The sequence below is a fragment of the Salmo trutta genome, chromosome 32 (genome assembly GCF_901001165.1).
Source record: "Salmo trutta chromosome 32, fSalTru1.1, whole genome shotgun sequence".
Lineage (NCBI taxonomy): Eukaryota > Metazoa > Chordata > Actinopteri > Salmoniformes > Salmonidae > Salmo > Salmo trutta.
In genome coordinates this window covers 8867883-8889523 of record NC_042988.1, presented here as the reverse complement: position 1 = coordinate 8889523, position 21641 = coordinate 8867883, and the positions used below count along the sequence as shown (strand labels likewise).

The window sequence follows — 21641 nt, the reverse complement described above, 5'->3', positions numbered from 1 at the left end:
AGAAAAAAAGACTTTAGTGCAAAATTGACCTCTCTGCCAAACCACATACAGTAGAAATCTCTTGACACCCACCAGGAAATTACTCTAGGGATGACAGTATCAATCAATAAAAAAAACACATACAGTATAAATACATAAATACATTACAAATAAATAAATACCTGCATACACAAACAAATGAATTCAAATACACAAACAAATGATATCCCAGTACTTCATAAATATATAAATATATATAATTTTAAGTATAAATAACTATCTCAGAGACTTTCGGGGACTTGCCACTATCTGGCAGCTATCGGTGTTGCTTTATCTCAAGGAAACTCTGAGAAAGCAATCAGAGATGGTGTTGAGTGGCAGAACAAGCTAAGAACAAAACCCTCATGGGGAGAACGAGATGAAGAAAAGCAGGCACTCAGTCCTTGACCAGTTGCTATTTCCCAATTGATGGGGAACAGATAGAGCAAGACTTGAACCAGCTACCTGCAGTTATATGATGAGGTCCAAACCTTGGCAGATACAGGGACACTACACAATTGGTTTTGGTGCCATCCCCTATGTCAGATAAATAAAGTGCTCCGCTTGCGTCATGTTTTCAAATGTACCGTTTGACCTTGATGGACAGATTAGATAGAAAGACTGAAGCAGGCTCGAACAGAAAGGAAACATGTTTCAGCCAGACTCCATCACTACGCAGTTGCCTTAGAAGTCCAATAGGCTTCTGGCATGGACGACCCCCCTCCAGTCCTCCATCCATGTCTGCACAGGTTTTGCTGCTGCTGTAGAGTACAGTTCAGCCCCTCTGTCCTGGCCTGGAAGTCAGGTGTTCGACGTTGCGCAGGCTGCGTTTTAGGTTCTGTGTGAAGTCACGGAGCTGCAGCAGGGTAAAGTGAGTTGCAACCTGAACCTCGTAGTCCCCTGGGAGGCGTGAGGCCAGTCCCGAGGCCCCGTACTGGGACACACTGCTCATCTGGCCAGGCTCCTGCATCTGAACAACACAAAAACATACAGAAGGTTATTAACCTAAATTAACATGTTTACCTTTTAGTCATTTAGCAGACGCTCTTATCCAGAGCAACTTACAGTAGTGAATGCATACATTCCATACATTTATTTTTATTTTTTCCCCGTACCGGTCCCCCGTGGGAATCGAACCCACAATCCTGGCGTTGCAAACACCATGCTCTACCAACTGAGCCACACGGGACCACATCACATCTCAAGTGTGATGATATGAGTGTAGGACCTCTATGATCTTGTGCCAGTGTGCATGCATGTGTCTACTTCTTATTACTTAGGGAGTTTGTGTGTGTGTGTGTGTGTCAGTCTCACCTTGTTGACCTGGGCCAGCAGGTCTCTGATGTCAGCCAGGAGTCCTGTCACCTTGTCAGTGGTCATACGCTCCTTCAGCTCACACAGCACATCCTGATACAGCTGCAGCCCCGCAGACATACTGCTCAGACACACCTCCTGTAGGTGGATCAAACAGCTGGTCAGACAACTAACCTGGACCATGTCCAGTAGACTAGGACACAACCCAATAAGGACTCGTGCCCGAACTATTCGTGTCAGCTTTAATCTGTAACATTCAGGAGAACCATAGCATTGTTTCCCCTTCACACACACACACACACACACACACACACACACACACACACACACACACACACACACACACACACACACACACACACACACACACACACACACACACACACACACACACACACACACACACACACACACACACACCAGGGGAGGAAGGGAAGGACCATTGTCCTCAGTGAGTTTCATAAAAATACGAAATATATTCACGCCACCAAATAATTGATTAAAACACACTGTTTTGCAATGAAGGTCTACAGTAGTGTTAGGTTCTAAATAAACAGAGTAAAAACTAACGGACAACTAGCAAAAGCTCAAACCAAGTTTATTTACCCAACGGGTCAGGCAGCTGAAAAGACAAAGACATGTTCCCACCAGCACAAGTATTTACACCCGACTTTAGGCGGAGTCTGCTCCTTTTCTCTAAACTTGACATTTTTGTTGCAAGGCAGAAAGTTAAATGATGTGTGTAATAAACTGTTAATTTTCCCTTCATGTGACCTGACCTCGGCTCCCATTCCTCACTAATCCACAGCTATCCAACCTTATCAGTGACCGCAACCATGTCATTGCCATTTCCCTCACTTAGTAACTCTGCAAGCCCATGGCTCATATCCACCCTTAATTGACCCCACCATATACATTCCTCATACAGATAACCATTAACTTCTGGTGTAGCAAGTATTTCAAATGACAACCCAACAGTAGCCTCAAAAGCACTTTGTAGGGTAGCACCATGGTGTAGCTGGAGGAGAGCTAGTTTCCATTCTCCTCTGGGTACATTTACTTCAATACAAAACCTAGGAGGGTCACGGCTCTCACCCCCAACCATAGACTTACACAGTAATTATGACAACTTCCTCAAACCTATCAGAGCTCTTGCAGCATGAACTGACATGTTGTCTAGCGTTTGGTTAGCGTTAGCGTTTGGTTTTAATATTTATTGCCACCAGGGCCGGCAGGTGTAACTGCTAAACTGCTTGCTGACTTTACACTGTACTGCATGATTGTAGCGGGTTTACTAGCGCGTTAGTTATAGTAGCTATGTTGACTATGACGTCAGCTAATATGGTGACAACGATGTAGGCTGTGTGTAGCGTTTAGCGGTTATGATATTAAGGTTTGCTTGAAAAGGTTTTTTCAGCTGGTCACAGACAGCTGATGTGTTGTGCACTGAAGTCCACAAGCAAAGGGAAAATGTGAGAGGAGATTGTGTAGATGCGAGAAATAATTATACAACAACAAAAGTGATCATGTTGTTTGTATATGGCTGCTATGAAAGTGAACTGCGTTTGCGTGTGATCAAGGGTGTATTCATTCTGCCGATTCTGTTGAAAAATGTTTCTTAAACAGAAGCAAACAGAACAAAACACGGATAAACATACCTGAATTTGTCCAATAGAAACTCTTGTTTGCAGTAGTTGGACTAATGATTACACCCTAGATCAGCTAGATGCAGGCAAGAGTGTGCAAGGCAGCTCTCGACCTGTGCACCTACGTTGTGAACTTACATTAATAGACTAGGTTGTAGCAACCTCCAGATGGGTATATGGAAAAATGTTGTATCATGTAGTAGTCTAAACTTAGCGATGTTACATTGAGCTGGGTGAATGGAATATGAATGACAGTCATCCGATACGCTGTAATAGAAATAAGGCCATGCTCATAAAAAAAAAAAAAGAATCGTCCTCCCTAAACTTAAACGGCACTGACCAGCACTGACACACACACACACACACACACACACACACGTGCACACACACACTCACCAGGGTGAAGTCGATTTGGTTTAGGGGTCTGCAGACAGTCCTTAGTTCTGGTGCTGCGGGGATGCCCAGGGAGGTCACCATGGACTGGTAAGGCATGTTGCTAGACTGGCTGGACGGGTCAAGGGTCAGGCCCTAGGAGAACAGGAGTGGTGTGGTTATAGAGCTGGAGCCAATGTAATGCATTAATGTATGTCTATGGGTAGACTGCAGATCAAACAGAGAGAAGTTATGGTTAGTGCACTTTTGGAATCTGTGGTGTTAGTGGTCATGACTGGATGTAAAACCAACCACTGCAAGTTTAAATGCACAAAGAAATGCATCTGTTATGCATTTTAATTAAACCTATATGTTCCTTAATTGGCCTGCAGCTACAAGGCATGATTGAATTGACTAAATGTAGCTGCAGCTAAAGGTGATAGTGATCTTTGTTAGATACATGCTTTGCATTCTTCAGTTTAAATGTGGCCTGTCACGTGCTAGGGTTTGTTTGATGCATGAACAAACCACACTATTTGCATGATACAAATTCATCAAACGGTCAACGTGATTTCAACTCAAATCGAGCATTAAAGACCATGCAAAGCTGCGTAATTTTACCCATAAAAGTTTGCGATAAATTACATGCAGTAAAGACAATACACACCAGGTAAGAAAAGGGCATCATCGCATTCCCATAGACTTACCATGATTTTGACACTAGACCCGTGAACCACAGGGATGTTGCATAATATTTTTTCGACCAAACTCCTTGCGTCCATTGACTTCTCTGGAATATGCGCGGACTGGACCAGAAAAGCTGAACAGCAGATCAGACCTACAACTTTAAGAAAGAAAAAACAGCTGCAGAACGACTCTACGATGCTACAGATCCTTAACAAGTTGAACTGTGATGTACAGCCAGTGCGGCTCAGAACCGTAAGCAAGAAAGTAGCGCGTGCCAAATATAGTGCATTGAGTTACGCAGTTGCCACGCACAATTAAAATGCCTGGAGACAACCACTCAAAATATGTCCAAGCTATTATGACTTTCTTCAGACAATAATAAAAAATATATATATATTGTTTCCAAGTAAAAAAAAGTTGCATCAAGCAGAACAAATGCACTCATTAAAGAGTGTCCTAGTCAAATGTATTTATACAAGTATAAGATAAATTATCACTTACTTTTGAGAGTGTTCATTCCGTGTCAGTATGGTTAGTCTATTTTGCTAAAGACTTGAAGGAGACTTGAAGTATTTATATAAATGATAGTACGATTCATGGGAATTTCCACTGAAGGGTCATTGTAAACCTGCAATAGTGAGTGACTAATAATTTGGTCTCTATTCAATCTGCATTGCGTGATTGAAATGTAAAGGCAATGTTCTCGCTTTAGTGGAGACTGAATTCACGGTAAACACTGCCAATGTGGTCTATCTTCACATTTCTATCGCGGAATCTGTAACGCTTCAGTTTTACATATTGAATAAAATCCTTTAAGACATGATAGGACCACCTCCTGCTGACCTTGTGATAGTTTGGCATGCATTCACTTTAAATAATGCCACTTTAATAACGTTTACATATCTTACATTACTAATTTCATAGGTATATGCTGTATTTTATACCATCTATTGCATCTTGTCTATGCTGCTCAGTCATCGATCATCCATATATTTATATGTACATATTTTTATTCCATCCCTTTAGATTTGTGTGTATTAGGTAGTTGTTGTGGAATTGTTAGATTACATGTTAGATATTACTGCACTGTCAGAACTAGAAGCACAATCATTTTTCGCTATACTCGCATGCTAACCATGTGTATATGACCAATGAAATTTGATTTGAAAATCAGAACATGAGCAAATATATAATGCATGTGATTAAAACTGCGCTTCTGATAAAAAAAAAGACAACTTGCCTATTAGGCTATCAATACAGAAACGACATACAGGCTAAGCCTAATTGTTCTATTTGCTGTTTTACATCTATTACAATGCTATTCTTTTTATTTTACTAGGCCAATATTATTTTATTTCCTATTGCTTATTGTGAAGCACTTTGAGCTGCACATAATGAATTAAATAAATGAAACAAAGCTATTAATTGCCTTATATTGACTGGATCCACTGTCCTACCCTGTGATACCTCCACCTCCACCTGGCTGTCACTGTCTGGACTTGCTGTCACTCCTGCCCTACAGCACTCCCTGATGTTTAACTGTATGTGTCTTAACCCCATCTATTAAACAACGTTTTATCTGTAAAGTGTGTTGAAAATTATGAAATGCACTTTAAATAGGCCTAGCTGGTGACTTGACTTGATTAACAGGCCTACAGGCTATAATTATTATTATTGTACTCTTTAATTTACATTTACGAATGGGAAATTAGTTGTAGCCTATAATTCCGAAAGAATGTCACATGAGTTTTTGATTAAATTCAATAGCCTGAAGTGAACAGTCGCGCTGCGGACAATAGGCTATGCTTGAAAGTAGCTACCTGCGCTCTAAAAAACAGTCGCACATCCAAATACACTGCAGAGAAAGTTCGCACGTGTAGCTGTTGACATCACGGCGAGCAATGACTCAAACAGCCTCATGGCATTTTCAGTGACGTTCGTGTAGGGCTACATTACTCAGGAAAAATATATGTACATAATTTCACAACTCTAGTTGTAGCAATTCGACATTTTACGTATGCTTCCCTCTGAGTAGGTCTATACAAAGGATATAAGGTTGCGTTATCAAATGCTTAGTCCATATTTTATTGCCTCGAGCATATTAAAGACGAATGTCCCCATTTGTGAAATCGTTTCTTCCGCAGCAAGTTAAGTGGTCTTACTTCAAGCTATGTGCATTGCGCAATCACAGCAAGTCCACACACATCTTGATTGCAAGGTGTGCTCGCTGTTCTTGACTACAAATCATTTTCTTTGGCAATAACGGACCTCATTCCCAGCGTCTTAATGTACCATTTGTCATGCCGTTCATGAATAACCTATATCGCTTCAAGAATTGGCATGACAGTGCTATACGCTTCTTTTGATGGTGTACATTTTTTTCCAGTGTAGGCTAGGCCTGTTCCAGTTGTTGTGCCTACCCGTAATGCAAGGTCGTGAATATCGAATGCATCATTATGACTGATCCCTGACAATATGATCAATCCATTTTGCCCGAGCATCTTGACATTTTAATATTCAATTGTCACCTAGTAATTGAGTAATCAAGCACGATGCTCTTGATTTTGTGCTCTTGAAATCTTGTCCACTTTGAACCTATCAACTTTCTGAAGTATTATCAAATTCTATATCTTAATTTAACAAATTAAAACACATTTGACAAATGATCACAAGCAGCCAGTAGGTGTATAGATTTTTATAATACAATAAATTGATAAATGGCCAAAAACATGCACCAAGGTTCTACTGTCACGCTTTACCAAAGACAAACATTTCTTATTTTCATAGATGCAATGGCAATTGGTGTACGAATTAAACTGACTTTCCACAAATTACCTTACCTTGCAAAGGGCCTTGAACTGTATGTCTACGGTTGTGTCCTAATAATCTCTCCCTCCTCCGGAAGTATGATTTATTCACTAGTCTCCACATATTGAAAAGCACTGGATTGGTGTTGGCATGGGCATTCGTTCACTTCCTTCATTAATTTGACAGGAAATGACTGGCATTTCATGCATTATATGATTAGTTTATACAGTGCATTCGGGAAAGTATTCAGACCCCTTCCCTTTTTTCACATTTTGTTACATTACAGCCTTATTGTAAAATGGATCAAATTAAATGTTTTCCTCAATCTACACGAAATACCCCATAATGAAAGTGAAAACAGGGTTTTAGAAAATGTTTGCAAATGTATAAAAAATTATTTAAAAAAAAACAACAGAAAAACGTTATTTACATAAGTATTCAGACCCTTTGCTATGAGACTCGAAATTGAGTTCAGGCGCATCCTGTTTCCATTGATCATCCTTGAGATGTTTCTACAACTTGGAGTCCACCTGTGGTAAATTCAATTGATTGGACATGATTTGGAAAGGCACACACACCTGTCTATATAAAGGTCCCACAGACGACAATGGATGTCAGCGCAAAATCAAAGCCATGAGGTTGAAGGAATTGTCCGTAGAGCTCCGAGACAGGATTGTGTCGAGGCACAGATCTGGGGAAGTGTAACAAAACATTTCTGCAGTATTGAAGGTCCCCAAGAACACATTCTTAAATGGACGAAGTTTGGAACCACCAAGACTCTTCCTTTAGCTGGCCGTCCAGCCAAACTTAGCAATTGGGGGAAAAGGGCCTTGGTCAGGAAGGTGACCAAGAACCCAATGGTCACTGATAGAGCGCCAGAGTTCCTCTGTGGAGATGGGAGAACCTTCCAGAAGGACAACCATCTCTGCAGCACTCCACCAATCAGGCCTTTATGGTAGAGTAACCAGACTGAAGCCACTCCTCAGTAAAAAGGCACATGACAGTCGCTTGGAATTTGCCAGATAGCACCGAAAGGATTCTCAGACCATGAGAAACAAGATTCTCTGGTCTGATGAAACCAAGATTGAACCCTTTGGCCTGAATGCAAAGCATCACGTCTGGAGGAAACCTGGCACCATCCCTACGGTGAAGCATGGTGGTGGCAGAATCATGCTGTGGGGATGTTTTTCAGAGGCTGGGAGACTTGTCAGAATCAAGGGAAAGATGAACACAGCAACATACAGAGAGATCCTTGATGAAAACCTGCTACAGAGTACTCAGGACCTCCGACTGGGGCAAAGGTTCAGGACAACAACCCTAAGCACACAGAAACCTGAAAATTGCTGTGCAGTGACGCTCACCATCCAACCTGACAGAGCAGAGAATGGGAGAAACTCCCCAAATACAGTTGTGTCAAGCTTGTTGCGTAATACTCAAGAAGACTCAAGGCTGTAATTTACATTTTAGTCATTTAGCAGACACTCTTACCCAGAGCGACTTACAGTAGTGAATGCATACATTTCATGCCTTTTTTCTTAGATTTTTTTTTGTACTGGCCCCCCGTGGGAATCGAACACACAACCCTGCGTTGCACACACCATGCTGGCGTTGCAAACACCATGCTCTACCAACTGAGCCACAGGGAAGACAATTGCTGTAATTGCTGCCAAAGGTGCTTCACAAAGGACTGAGTAAAGGGTCTGAATACTTAAATAAAATGTGATATTTCCATTTATTTATAATTTTGCAACCTTTTCTAAAAACATGCTTTTGCTTTGTTATGGGGTATTGTGTGTAGATTGAGGAAAAAACTTCATCCATTTTAGAATAAGGCTGTAACGTAACAAAATGTGGAAAAAGATGAGGGGTCTGAATACTTTCCGAATGCACTGTATTATACCAGTTATTTCTTTTAAAATGTCTTTCTTTTAAAATCCATGAAGCGAATGGAACAAGTGCACACTTCCTGAAAAATGTAGATAATTGGGATGCACCCTGAGGTAGGAGGAAGAGAGAGCTAAATGAAGAAAATCAGGGGAAGGAACAGGAGCTGTGAATAATAAACAATGAGGCAGAGAGAAATCTAACTAGTTGAGTTCAATGGCAAGCAGTTCTCAAGAGGGGCAACAAATTAATTGATTTCCTCAAGGTATTTTGAAATATGAGTTTCCATTTCCGCATTTTAGAAAGGGCAGCTGTCAAGATATTGAATTGCATTGCGCAGCAAGAATAACAAATCAAGGACCCAACATCATTCCTGACAGCAAAGCTTACAAATACAAGCTGCTCTGTGCCAAACAGATTAGATTTCCAGACATTCACTGTACAAATTAGTGTTCCCCAAATTAGAAATTAAATTGACAAAGACTGTTTATTTGTGTGCTGGCCTCAAACTCAGTACAGATACACCAAATGCTTCCACCAGCAAGTTAACAGTGACATGCAAAGTCTAAAAGCAGGGACAACGAGGACCAGTGGTAGAGTTGAATAGAGGTTCTTATTGTATGTTAGAATGCTAACATAGATATATAACATTATAATGGCCTTGTGCCTGCAGAGAAATAAACAAAAACAACTATTACAAGAGGGAGGAGGAAGGATGGAGGGGGAGAAAAAGGGGGAAAAAAGTCAAGGCATCCTTGCACTTGCTCCCCTCAGAGGATCATGGGAAACTGTCGTCGTCATCTTCGGCCATCTCCTTGGCGAACTCCAGGTCCTGCTGCTCCCGCTCTCTGCGCTCCTGAAATGTAAACACACAGAAGAACATGTCAACACATTAAAGCAGCAATAGGTAACTTTTTGGGACCAAATTCACACAGAAATCCATGTTATAGGTCTGTCATTCTCATTGAAAGCAAGTTTAAGCGGTAGATCTGTTCTATGTGCGCTATTTCTAAGCATCCCGATCTTAAAATTTGGTTTTGTACACCAGCTTCAAATAGCTGAAAATATAATATTCTTGGTTATGGAAAATATATTTCCATAACCAAAATCATTGTACCATCTAAGTGGCTTAGATGGTACAATGATTCTCACAAACTGAAATTAGGCGAACTATTAGACTTAGCAACCAGAAAACGGCAGAGTGATTTCTGCATAGTGCATCTTTAAAACGATTAAGTTTGCAAATAGCAATCATTTTAAAATGATCGTACGCATCTAGTCTGAAATTCTAGCACCAAATATAACATTTGACAAAGTAGTTGACAACACTACCCCCTTGTGGTCACAACAGTAAAATATAGTATATTGTTAGTTCAGTAGAACAGATATAAGGAACAATTTCCTACCATCTCCAAAAGAACTCTCACGAGGGTCAATTTCAGGGGCTAATACAAGGAGTAGTACAAGGTTGGTACACACCTCTGCTGATTCTAGGTCCTTGTTGTAAGCCTTGGGTGGAAACCTCATGGCCTTGACAGACATGTTGTGTATGTCCAGGCAGAAGGAGATCCTCTGGTGGAAGGCCAGCTGGGGCTCCCTGGTACCGTAGATATCCATGGTCTCTTTAGACTGAACATAGCCCTTCTCATGGTTAATGCTGGCTTCGATCACTCCATCACGGATTGCCTGGAAAAGAGGGATGATGTCGGGAGAGAGAAATCAGTAAGAGACTGAGGTAGTTTTCCATTGCCACCTGTGGCTTAGGACAGTTGAGGAATGCATGCCATATTTACCACAGAAGCGATGTGCTTTTCTATTAATGCTCTTTAGGAAATACTTCCATGAGTTGATGTAGAGCAGGAGGTGGGGATACACCATGATCTTAACCTCTTAACCTAGGGGGCAGTATTTTCACGTCCGGATTAAAAGTGTGCCCAAAGTAAATAGAATATGCATATAATAAGTAGATTTCGATAGAAAACACTAAAGTTTCTAAAACTGTTAAAATAACGTCTGAGTATAACAGAACTCATATGGCAGGCAAAAACCTGAGAAAAATCCAACCAGGAAGTGGGAAATCTGAGGTTTGTAGTTTTACAAGTGATTGCCTATCCAATATCCAGTGTAAATGGAGTCAGATTGCACTTCCTAAGGCTTCCACTAGATGTCAACAGTCTTTAGAAAGTTGTTTCAGGCTTCTATTGTGAAAGGGGAGAGAATAAGACCACTCACACAAGTGGCTCAGCTGATAGCCATGAGTGGTTTATCGCGCGCGGCTGTGAGCACGAGCTCCGTTCCCTTTCCTTTCTAATGACAACCGAATTTTCCGGTTGGAATATTATTAAAGATTTATGATAAAAACATCCTAAAGATTGATTATATACATCATTTGACATGTTTCTACGAACTGTAATGGAACTTTTTTGACTTTTCGTCTGGACTTAGTGCATTTGGATTAGTGAACTAAACGCGCAAACAAAAAGGAGGTATTTGGACATAAAGATTAACTTTATCGAACAAAACAAACATTTGTTGTGGAACTGGGATTCCTGGGTGTGCATTCCGATGAAGATCAAAGGTAAGTGAATATTTATAACGCTATTTCTGACTTTTGTTGACTCCACAACTTGGCGGGTATCTGTATGGCTTGTTTTGGTGGCTGTACTCAGATTATCGAATGGTGTGCTTTCCCCGTAAAGCTTTTTTGAAATCTGACACAGCGGTTGCATTAAGGAGGGGTTTATCTTTAAGGTAAAGGTACAATATATACACTGAACAAAAATATAAACGTAAAGTGTTGATCCCATGTTTCATTAACTGAAATAAAACACCCCAGACATTGTTATACGCACAAAAAGCTTATTTCTCTCAAATGTGATGCAAATTTGTTTACATCCCTGTTATTGAGCATTTCTCCTTTGTCCAGTCACCTGACAGGTTTGGCATTTCAAGAAGCTGATTATTAAACAGCATGATCATTACACAAGCTCACAAAGCCACGTTACAAGTTAAGGGAGCACGCAATTGGCATGCTGACTACAGGAATTTCCAGCAGAGCTGTAATGTTCATGTCGGTACAACTGGCCTCACAACCGCAGACCACATGTAACCACGCCAGCCCAGGACCTCCACATTCGGCTTTTTCACCTACGGGATTGTCTAAGATCAGCCACCCGGACAGCTGATGAAACTGTAGGTATGCACAGCAAAATAATTTCTGCACAAACTGTCAGAAACAGTCTCAGGGAAGCTCATTTGCGTTCTCGTCATCCTCACCAGGATCTTGACCTGACTGCAGTTCAGCGTCCTAACAGACTTTGGTGGATAATTGCTCACCTTCGATGGCCACTGGCACGCTGGAGAAGCGTGCTCTTCACAGATGAATCTTGGTTTCAACTGTACCGAGTAGATGGCAGAAAGTGTGTTTGGAGTCATGTGGGCGAGCGGTTTGCTGATGTCAATGTTGTGGACAGAATGCCCCATGGTGGCGGTGGGATTATGGTATGGGCAGGCATAAGCTACGGACAACGAGCACAACTGCATTTTATCGATGACAATTTGAATGCCCAGAGACACCGTGATGAGATCCTGAGGCCCATTGCGGCGCATGAATGGCACAACAATCACCTAATTTTTAATCATGAAAATGCCATGTCGCAAGAATCTGTACACAATTCCTTAAAGCTGAAAATGTCCCAGTTCTTCCATAGCCTGCATACTCACCAGACACATCACCCATTGAGCATGTTTGGGATGCCGTGGATCGACATGTATGATAGTGTGTTCAAGTTCCCACCAATATCCAGCAACTTCGCACAGCCATTGAAGAGGAGTGGGACAACATTCCACAAGCCACAATCAACAGCCTGATCAACTGTATGCGAAGGAGATGTGTCACGCTGCATGAGGCAAATGGTCACATCAGACACTGACTGGTTTTCTGATCCACGCACCTAGACCGTGTTGACCCCAATCTGGGTTCGGATAACGGTCCACCAATTGAGTATGGCTGTAGTATGTCATGTTACCTTGGCCACTATGAACTCAGCATCCTCTGGACTGTCCAGCTGCAGCTTCTGAGCGATGTCTGCCAGTGATATACGAGAGTATGACAGGCTGATCATACGCACACCTACAGGGAGAGATGATTTTAAATATCAACAAGTCATTCAGGTATTAAAAATGAAGAGCCATGACCAAAAACTTAAAAAGAAGAGAGGAAGCCATCTGATAATGTGGAAGAAAAGCCCAAAGTGAAAGGCCTGGTCACTGACCTGTCTTGATGACATTGTGTCGCAGGCGGATGATCAAGGTGTAGGTGCCGTCTGCCTGGAACTTCTCTCCAAACTGATCCAGGGCCTGGTTGAACTTGGCCAGGTTACCCGTCCTGACAGCTGTGTGGGAACAGAGACCAGGGTTGAAATCTTACTCACACTTAAAATGCATTCTCATGACCCAGCTTTCCGATAACTTACCCTGGGTGAGCAGGAAATAGGGCGCTAGGGATCTCTTCAGTGGAGCCTGGCGGAACTGCAGCCTGTCTGGGATCTCCCCAAGCAACAGCTCCACCACAATCAGCAACTTGTGGACCTGATAGGGATAGAGAGATGTGAACAAACAGAACTTTTTTTGTGGGCTATTTTATTTGTTAAGCACTTTGACCTGCATCTGCTGAATTATTATTGAAATAGCATTAGCGACTGAGAAAAACAAATTGATACAATTTACAGCCAATAATGCAGGCCTTAGGGGTGGGGGGGTGAGCATGCGGGTCTTGGCAGATGAGATGTCATTGCGTGCATCTAAGTTGTTGTTCGTGTGTGTAGGTTTGTGTGTGTATGAAGTGGAGAAAGAAAATTAGGAAAAATGTAAAACTAAATATATATATTAAAAAAAAATGCATCATCCCCTGTAAGAAATGTGCTATATAAATAACGTTTGAGCAGCAACTGCAAAACCTTAACAAAAGTGTATTTAAAAAAAATAAAAATAAAGGTAGCCTAGTGGTTAAGAGAGTTGGGCCAGTAACCAAAAGGTCACCGTTTCAAATCCGTGTGACGACATGGTGAAAAATCTGTCGGATGTGCCCTTGAGCAAGGTTATTAATCAAAATTGCTTCTATAAGTCGCTCTGGATAAGTGTCTGCTAAAAGACTAAAATGTAATAATTACACTTAGGGAAAAACTGCATGCTGTGTGTACTGACTGTCTGTTTGAAGCCCACAGCTGTGTGTTGGGGGGCCTTCCTCAAGGCGTTGGTCAGGGTCCTCCTGGCCTCTGTGTACTCCAGCTGGATAGCCTTGATACGACCTGGAGGGGCGAGGGAGCAGTGGTGGAAAAAGTACCCAATTGTCATACTTGAGTAAAAGTAAAGATGCCTTAATAGAAAATTCCTCAAGCAGTAAACCTACTTGAGTAAAAGTCTAAAAGTATTTGGTCTTAAATATACTTAAGTATCAAAAGTAAATGTAATTGCTAAAATCTACATAAGTATCAAAAGTAAAAGTATGAATAACTTTGTTTTTATGTTTACAGCTAGCCAGGGGCACACTCCAACACAGACATAATAGGGATAGTCTCTTTATAAGTGTGTGAATTTGACAATTTTCTGTCCTGCTAAGCATTAAAAATGTAACGAGTACTTTTGGATGTCAGTGAAAATGTATGGAGTAAAGAGTACAGTATTTTCTTCAGAAATGAAGTAAAAAAGTATAAGTTGTCAAAAATACAAATAGTAAATTAAAGTGCAGATAACACAAAAAACCTACTTATGTAGTACTTTAACGTATCTTTACTTAAGTACTTTACGCCACTGGGAGGGAGAGAATGATCAGTGTGGAAAAGCAGCAAACTAAGGCCATAACTACAAATTAATTCATATTCTGAGGAAGTTTCTTATAGTCACTTCAAAATCTGTAGAGGCATAGTGGCCTGATAATTAAATTGAATGTGATTAAACTAAACTTCTGATGTCGTCAACTAATAAAATGTTTACAGTTTTATCACAGGTGATGCTTTATTTCAACAGAAATTGGTATGCTTAGGGCTCCTCCCCCTCACCTGTATAGTAGAGGTAGCGGGCCCACTCGTTGTTGTTGGCCAGCTCGGGGAAGACTGACTTGGACACCAGCTTCTCAGCCTGGTCGTACAGGTTGTACTGCAGGTAGTTCCTCAGCAGCAGGTTGAGCAGCGTGGCCTGGCCGTCGGCGTCGTGCCGCAAGGTGGCTGTCCTCAGGCGTGTGTGCAGGAAACTTTGCGAGAGAAGGGTTTTAATTTGTTTAAAAATCGATCAAAGGCATTACATATTGACTTGCATAGGTTCCAAACTGGCCTACTGCCTTTTGAAACAAATTCCATCTTTCCCCCATCTGTTTAAGTCAGAAAAAACAAAAATAGTCAGTGAAAGTGTTGGTGGGCTTACCTACGCACGGTGTCCAGCTGGTTGAGGAACTCGTAGACGCGGGAGTGGTAGTAGTAACACTTAGCAGCCACCAGGTCCAGAGCCCGCCGGTTCTGAGGGCCGATCTTCTGCAAGAGCTCGTCTGACACCTTCTGGGCCTACAGAGAGAAAAGTGAGAAGCTAACAACCAAGACAGGCAGTCGGGCTTTAACCCAGTCATAACTCATTTCTAAGGACTATGGTATGATGGTGAGCAATGTAAAAGCAAAGAGAAATCTGAGCTCAATCTAATATAAATATGTACTGTGCATGCATGAGAGAGAGCGTGTGAGCTCAGTCAGCCCACCTCTGTGTAGCGTTTGTTGTTGGTGAGGTAAACCACCAGGAGTAGCTGCAGGTAGGCCTCCGCCTCAGGGATCAGGGGGGTGGCAGCTGCCTTCCCTGTACGGGGCCTGAACTGGACATCTCCCTCGGTGTCCATGGGCTGGAAGAATGCAATAGATGGAGGGGAGAGGGTGTGGGTAGAGGAGGGAAAAGGAAAGACAGAACCGGACAGAAAGCAACCAAAGGAGACAGAGCAAAAAAGGCCATGAGTAATAGTTAATAGCCAAGGTTTCTCAGCAATAGTAATACCACAGTCTTTTCTATCTGATACTATCCGTGCTCATCATACCTCCTCCAGGAAGCTGAGTAGGAACTCCTTGCCGGCGGCATTGGAGGTGTAGAAGCCTGACACAGCCTTGTGCAGCACATTGGGGTTGAGGCGGCGGCTGGTGGAGGGCAGGGCACGCAAGGCCCTCAGCACAAAGCGAGGCTCCTTGCCCGACACAGCCTTCTCTATCTGCTTTACATGCTCCTTGATGTCTACAACGGGAGAGGGGGAGTAAGGTCATAAGGAAAGACTTATAGAAGAGTGATACAAAACAATCTGACACCTAATGTCAGTTCTTTCACTCATCTCAACACTGAAAACAATTTAAAATACAATGTAGTGACTGACATGGCAAGGTAGGTAGCTACAATTGGAGATAAATATATAAAAGTACTGCTTTGACAGTAGTGATTTCCAACTGACACACATTGAAGTAAACATTGCTAGCAAACTGATAAATTAACTAGCTGGCTAGCTATGACTAAGGGGTTTTGTTTTTGTTAGATACCCAGCTAGCTAGCTAACGTTAGCTACCTAGCTAGTTACTACTCCAGCGAGTGAATAAAAGTCAGACCATATAGTAAACAGGCTAACTAGGCTAACTATATTCTCTCAGTATAGCTACATTTGAACAAAATATTGCCAATTAAACCGGGCAAATACGCTAACGTTAGCTAGTTACATTGACTAACAACTGCTTGCTAACGGTAACTAGCTAACTAACATTAAGTACAGTAGGTAGCAAAAACACGAAGCAGTTGCAATATTCAGTAAGGTTATCTGACATTGAGTTTGAATGTATCCTTTTCAGTATTTCTGTTATATCTCAGCTAACCATCTAGCTAGCTACCTTCAAGTGTGAGGGTATCAAGTTCCTTGGGTTTCTTTTCTGCAGTAGCCGAGTCTTCCTCTGGCATCTCCACATCCTGCGGCTCGGGGCCCGCATCCTTCTGTTTATCAGCTTTGGAGTCCTTGGATTTCTCGCGTCTCTTGGCTGTTGTCTCTTTCATACTGTCTGAAATGAAACGTGCAAGTAAAAGTAACAACGTAACTATCAATAAGACATGTCAAAATAAACTACGAAGAATTCACATTTATTTGACTCCATTCAACACTCACATTCGTCTCGTCGGCAGAATGACTGGCAACTATTGTGACGCGCAAAGGATTATGGGGACATACCATACTAGTTGATCCTGACAATATCGAGCAGTCAAAAGTAATAGATAGCTGATGAAAGTGATCATTTTCCCTGTAACGCTACTTTTAGTACGAATTGTTGTTTTGATGTAGATATAAAAGAGGGAGATCTGGTAACAATAATCATTTTCTTAATCAAATTTAGAGAGAAATCGCATATTTATAGTGCTCCACTAATCTTCCTGAAATAATCCAAACAATTTATGGCGAGCTGTGATGAAATCAATGATGTCTTGTAAACCTACAGTGCTTTTGCAGAGTTGTAGCCTATGTGGTCATTTATATGAAGTACATTTCTCACATTGACACATATATACTGAACAAAAATATAAACGCAACATGCAACAATTTAAAAGTTTTACTGAGTTACAGTTCATAGAAGGAAATCAGTCAATTGAAATACATTCATTAGGCTCTAATCTATGGATTTCATGATTGGGCAAGGGCACAGCCATGAGTGGGCCTGTGAGGGCATAGGCCCACCCACTTGGGAGCCAGGTCCATCCACTGGGGAGCCAGGCCCAGCCAATCAGAATTATTCTTTTTCTCCCCACAAAAGGGCTTTATTACAGACAGAAATACTCCTCAGCTCATGAAAAATGGGACCGACACTTTACATGTTGCATTTATATTTTTGATCAGTATACATCATTAGTGGGATAATTTACTTTGTGAGCCAATCCACTCACAACGTTTATGACCATTTTAGAAGCTTAGGCGCACACATACAGTAATTACACTGATTGCTATTCCAACATTATTTCTTTGATCATCTGAACAGTATGATTTTCAGATGATGTTCACACGCCACACAGATCTACTGTAAAGATACCAAACCAAAGGCAAGAGATGTGCCATAAAGTCATATAATCACAACTCCCTTCACAGTCTTGAAAGAGAAAACAGAGAGGATAGATCAGGGATTGTTTGCACAAGGGGGTAAACAAGAATGAGCTGTTACCATGGAAATGGAGAAAGTGCTAGCATGCCAGCAGAGTAATGAGAGACACATCAAAGGCTGGGAGGATGGTGGGGGAGGTAGTGGAGGGGCGATGCAGCGATCCCGTCCCATGCTGTGCCATCTCCTGCCACCGTGGGGCTCTCTCTCCAATAAGAAGGGGACATGCGATCTCACACAGACAGAGGTCCACAAACCAAAGCCTGTTCCACCCACACGAGCCCAGAGTGGCATAGGAGCCAACATGAATGTTGTGGGTGGTGTATGTGAAGAAAGGGTGTGTGTACCTAAACAGACTGCAGAAGGGGAGACCCACTACCTGTTCAATAATATGAGCATATGTCACTTATGTACTCTGCATTCTTGAATTGTTGGCATTGTTTTCCCTCGCATGTCTTTAGGACGGTCTTTCATAATTTGACCATTTGATAACAATTGTGAACCCTTGCAACTTATAACCATATATGTGCATTTTGAAAATGTGGCTAATATTAAATATTTGTATCGGGAATGTGTATACAACACCAAGTGTCATTATTGAAAGATAATGTCATCACACTTCTCAGTTTCAGTTACAGCTGCTAGTTTGATTTTCTTTTGTCTGTACAATTAATGAGCCTTCTTCTCCTACTCATAACTCTATATATTCAAAAAAAATAGTCAACGCAACATGTAAAGTTTCATGAGCTGAAATAAAAGATACCAGAAATGTTCCATATGTACAAAGAGCTTATTTCTCTAAAATGTTGTTTACATCCCTGTTAGAGATCATTTCTCATTTACAAAATAATCAATCCACCTGACAGGTGTGGCATATCAAGAAACTGATTAAATAGCATGATCATTACAACAGGTGCACCTTGTGCCGGGGACAATAAACAGCCACTCTAAAATGTGCAGTTTTGTCACATAACACAATGCCACCGATGTCTCAAGTTTTGAGGGAGCATGCAATTTGCATGCTGACTGCAGGAATTTCCAACAGAACTGTTGGCAGAGAATTTTATGTTAATTTCTTTACCATAAGCCCGAGGCCAACAACGTTTTAGAGAATTTGGCAGTACATCCAACCGGCCTCACAACCACAGACCACGTGTAACCACACCAGCCCAGGGCCTTCACATCCAGCTTCTTCACCTGCGGGATCGTTTGAGACCAGCCACCCGGACAGCTGATGAAACTCAGGAGATGGCCTCAAGTCCCTACAAGACAGGATCCCATCTTACTTCAAAGATGGTGTCTGGGAGAGGTTCAAGAGAACTATAAGAATAAAACCTTGATGAATAATGTATTCATTTCATTGTAGGTTATGTACCTATTCCACGACATGCTTGTCTTGAACGTTGAATGCCGCTTCCCAAACTTTGGGTACTTTCATTGTGTTTACCCTGAAGAACATCCTCAACAGCACTGACCCTGACTATGGGATTGAGGAGATGTGTGTCCTTGCAAAAGATTTCCCTAGACTGAGAGAAGACAAGCTCCTTGGGGAATGGAAACATTAGTGGAGAGGGTGAAGAGTCCAGACTTAAAGGTTTGAGACAAAACACAAAGATATGAATAAAATCGTGTTCAATTGAAAATTCTTAATCTGATTTGCATGTTACAGTCTAAACGTCTGGAAGAGGTTCTGTGGCTGGTGGCTCCTGATGTCAGTGACCTGTTCCCTGCTCTCAGCCTGGCTGCATCCATTGCTCTAACAGCCCCAATCCAAACTGCTGATATGAAGAGGCTGTTCTCTACCCTCAAGCTGGTAAATATAAACAGGAAAAATGTAATGCGCTGTCCTCTACACATAGTGTACTCTACTTTCTTGGCCAGGGTTCACTTGCAATGTATATATGCTGCTCAAAAAAATAAAGGGAACACTTAAACAACACAATGTAACTCCAAGTCAATCACACTTCTGTGAAATCAAACTGTCCACTTAGGAAGCAACACTGATTGACAATACATTTCACATGCTGTTGTGCAAATGGAATAGACAACAAGTGTAAATTATAGGCAATAAGCAAGACACCCCCAATAAAGGAGTGGTTCTGCAGGTGGTGACCATAGACCACTTCTCAGTTCCTATGCTTCCTGGCTGATGTTTTGGTCACTTTTGAATGCTGGCGGTGCTTTCACTCTAGTGGTAGCATGAGACGGAGTCTACAACCCACACAAGTGGCTCAGGTAGTGCAGCTCATCCAGGATGGCAAATCAATGCGAGCTGTGGCAAGAAGGTTTGCTGTGTCTGTCAGCGTAGTGTCTAGAGCATGGAGGCGCTACCAGGAGACAGGCCAGTACATCAGGAGGTGTGGAGGGGGCCGTAGGAGGGCAACAACCCAGCAGCAGGACCGCTACCTCCGCCTTTGTGCAAGGAGGAGCAGGAGGAGCACTGCCAGAGCCCTGCAAAATGACCTCCAGCAGGCCACAAATGTGCATGTGTCTGCTCAAATGGTCAGAAACAGACTCCATGAGGGTGGTATGAGGGCCCGACGTCCACAGGTGGGGGTTGTGCTTACAGCCCAACACCGTGCAGGACGTTTGGCATTTGCCAGAGAACACCATGATTGGCAAATTCACCACTGGCGCCCTGTGCTCTTCACAGATGAAAGCAGGTTCACACTGAGCACGTGACAGACGTGACAGAGTCTGGAGATGCTGTGGAGAACGTTCTGCTGCCTGCAACATCCTCCAGCATGACCGGTTTGGCGGTGGGTCAGTCATGGTGTGGGGTGGCATTTCTTTGGGGTGCCGCACAGCCCTCCCTGTGCTCGCCAGAGGTAGCCTGACTGCCATTAGGTACCGAGATGAGATCCTCAGACCCCTTGTGAGACCATATGCTGGTGCGGTTGGCCCTGGGTTCCTCCTAATGCAAGACAATGCTAGACCTCATGTGGCTGGAGTGTGTCAGCAGTTCCTGCAAGAGGAAGGCATTGATGCTATGGACCGCCCGTTCCCCAGACCTGAATCCAATTGAGCACATCTGGGACATCATGTCTCGCTCCATCCACCAACGCTACGTTGCAACACAGACTGTCCAGGAGTTGGCGGATGCTTTAGTCCAGGTCTGGGAGGAGATCCCTCAGGAGACCATCCGCCACCTCATCAGGAGCATGCCCAGGCGTTGTAGGGAGGTCATACAGGCACGTGGAGGCCACACACACTACTGAGCCTCATTTTGACTTGTTTTAAGGACGTTACATCAAAGTTGGATCAGCCTGTAGTGTGGTTTTCCACTTTAATTTTGAGTGTGACTCCAAATCCAGACCTCCATGGGTTGATGAATTGGATTTCCATTGATTATTTTTGTGTGATTTTGTTGTCAGCACATTCAACTATGTAAAGAAAAAAGTATTTAATTAATACGATTATTTATTTCATTCAGATCTAGGATGTGTTGTTTAAGTGTTCCCTTTATTTTTTGGAGCAGTGTATATGCAAATCTTAATGTGACAGCTCTGGTTACATAATAAATACAATTACAGCTTTTTAATGTAAATAATATAATTGTGTGTTTTTACAGCACCCCAAAAAGACAAACAGATTAAATGCATGCTGTCCCTGTCTCTGTCCCTCTCTCTGTCCCTTTCTACATTCCTGCACTCTGTATTTTCAATACGTCAAGACAGACTAAAATACCTCCAGCTGGATATGTGTTGCAGGGTGGCAGTAGATGGGCCATCGCAGGAGGAGGTGGACTACAGGCACCTTGTAA

At 42.3% G+C, this 21641-nt stretch overlaps 2 protein-coding genes across 2 annotated transcripts; both read right to left on the bottom strand.

Annotated features, from left to right (window-relative positions):
• Positions 1-678: 678 nt before the first annotated feature.
• LOC115170604 (uncharacterized) lies at positions 679-4826 on the bottom strand. The gene is made up of 5 exons (XM_029726861.1): positions 4539-4826; positions 4058-4194; positions 3375-3506; positions 1333-1470; positions 679-988 (listed from the first exon to the last, which is right to left on the bottom strand). The coding sequence occupies exons 1-5, from the start codon at positions 4552-4554 to the stop codon at positions 794-796; spliced, it is 618 nt and encodes a 205-aa protein (XP_029582721.1). The 5' UTR covers positions 4555-4826; the 3' UTR covers positions 679-793.
• A 4371-nt stretch (positions 4827-9197) lies between these two features.
• LOC115170989 (26S proteasome non-ATPase regulatory subunit 3) lies at positions 9198-16980 on the bottom strand. The gene is made up of 12 exons (XM_029727416.1): positions 16900-16980; positions 16631-16795; positions 15802-15992; positions 15475-15612; positions 15150-15286; positions 14789-14979; positions 13935-14038; positions 13205-13319; positions 13004-13123; positions 12758-12861; positions 10209-10415; positions 9198-9585 (listed from the first exon to the last, which is right to left on the bottom strand). Exons 2-12 carry the CDS (start codon positions 16788-16790, stop codon positions 9508-9510), a joined length of 1545 nt encoding a protein of 514 aa, XP_029583276.1. The 5' UTR covers positions 16791-16795; positions 16900-16980; the 3' UTR covers positions 9198-9507.
• Positions 16981-21641: the final 4661 nt, after the last annotated feature.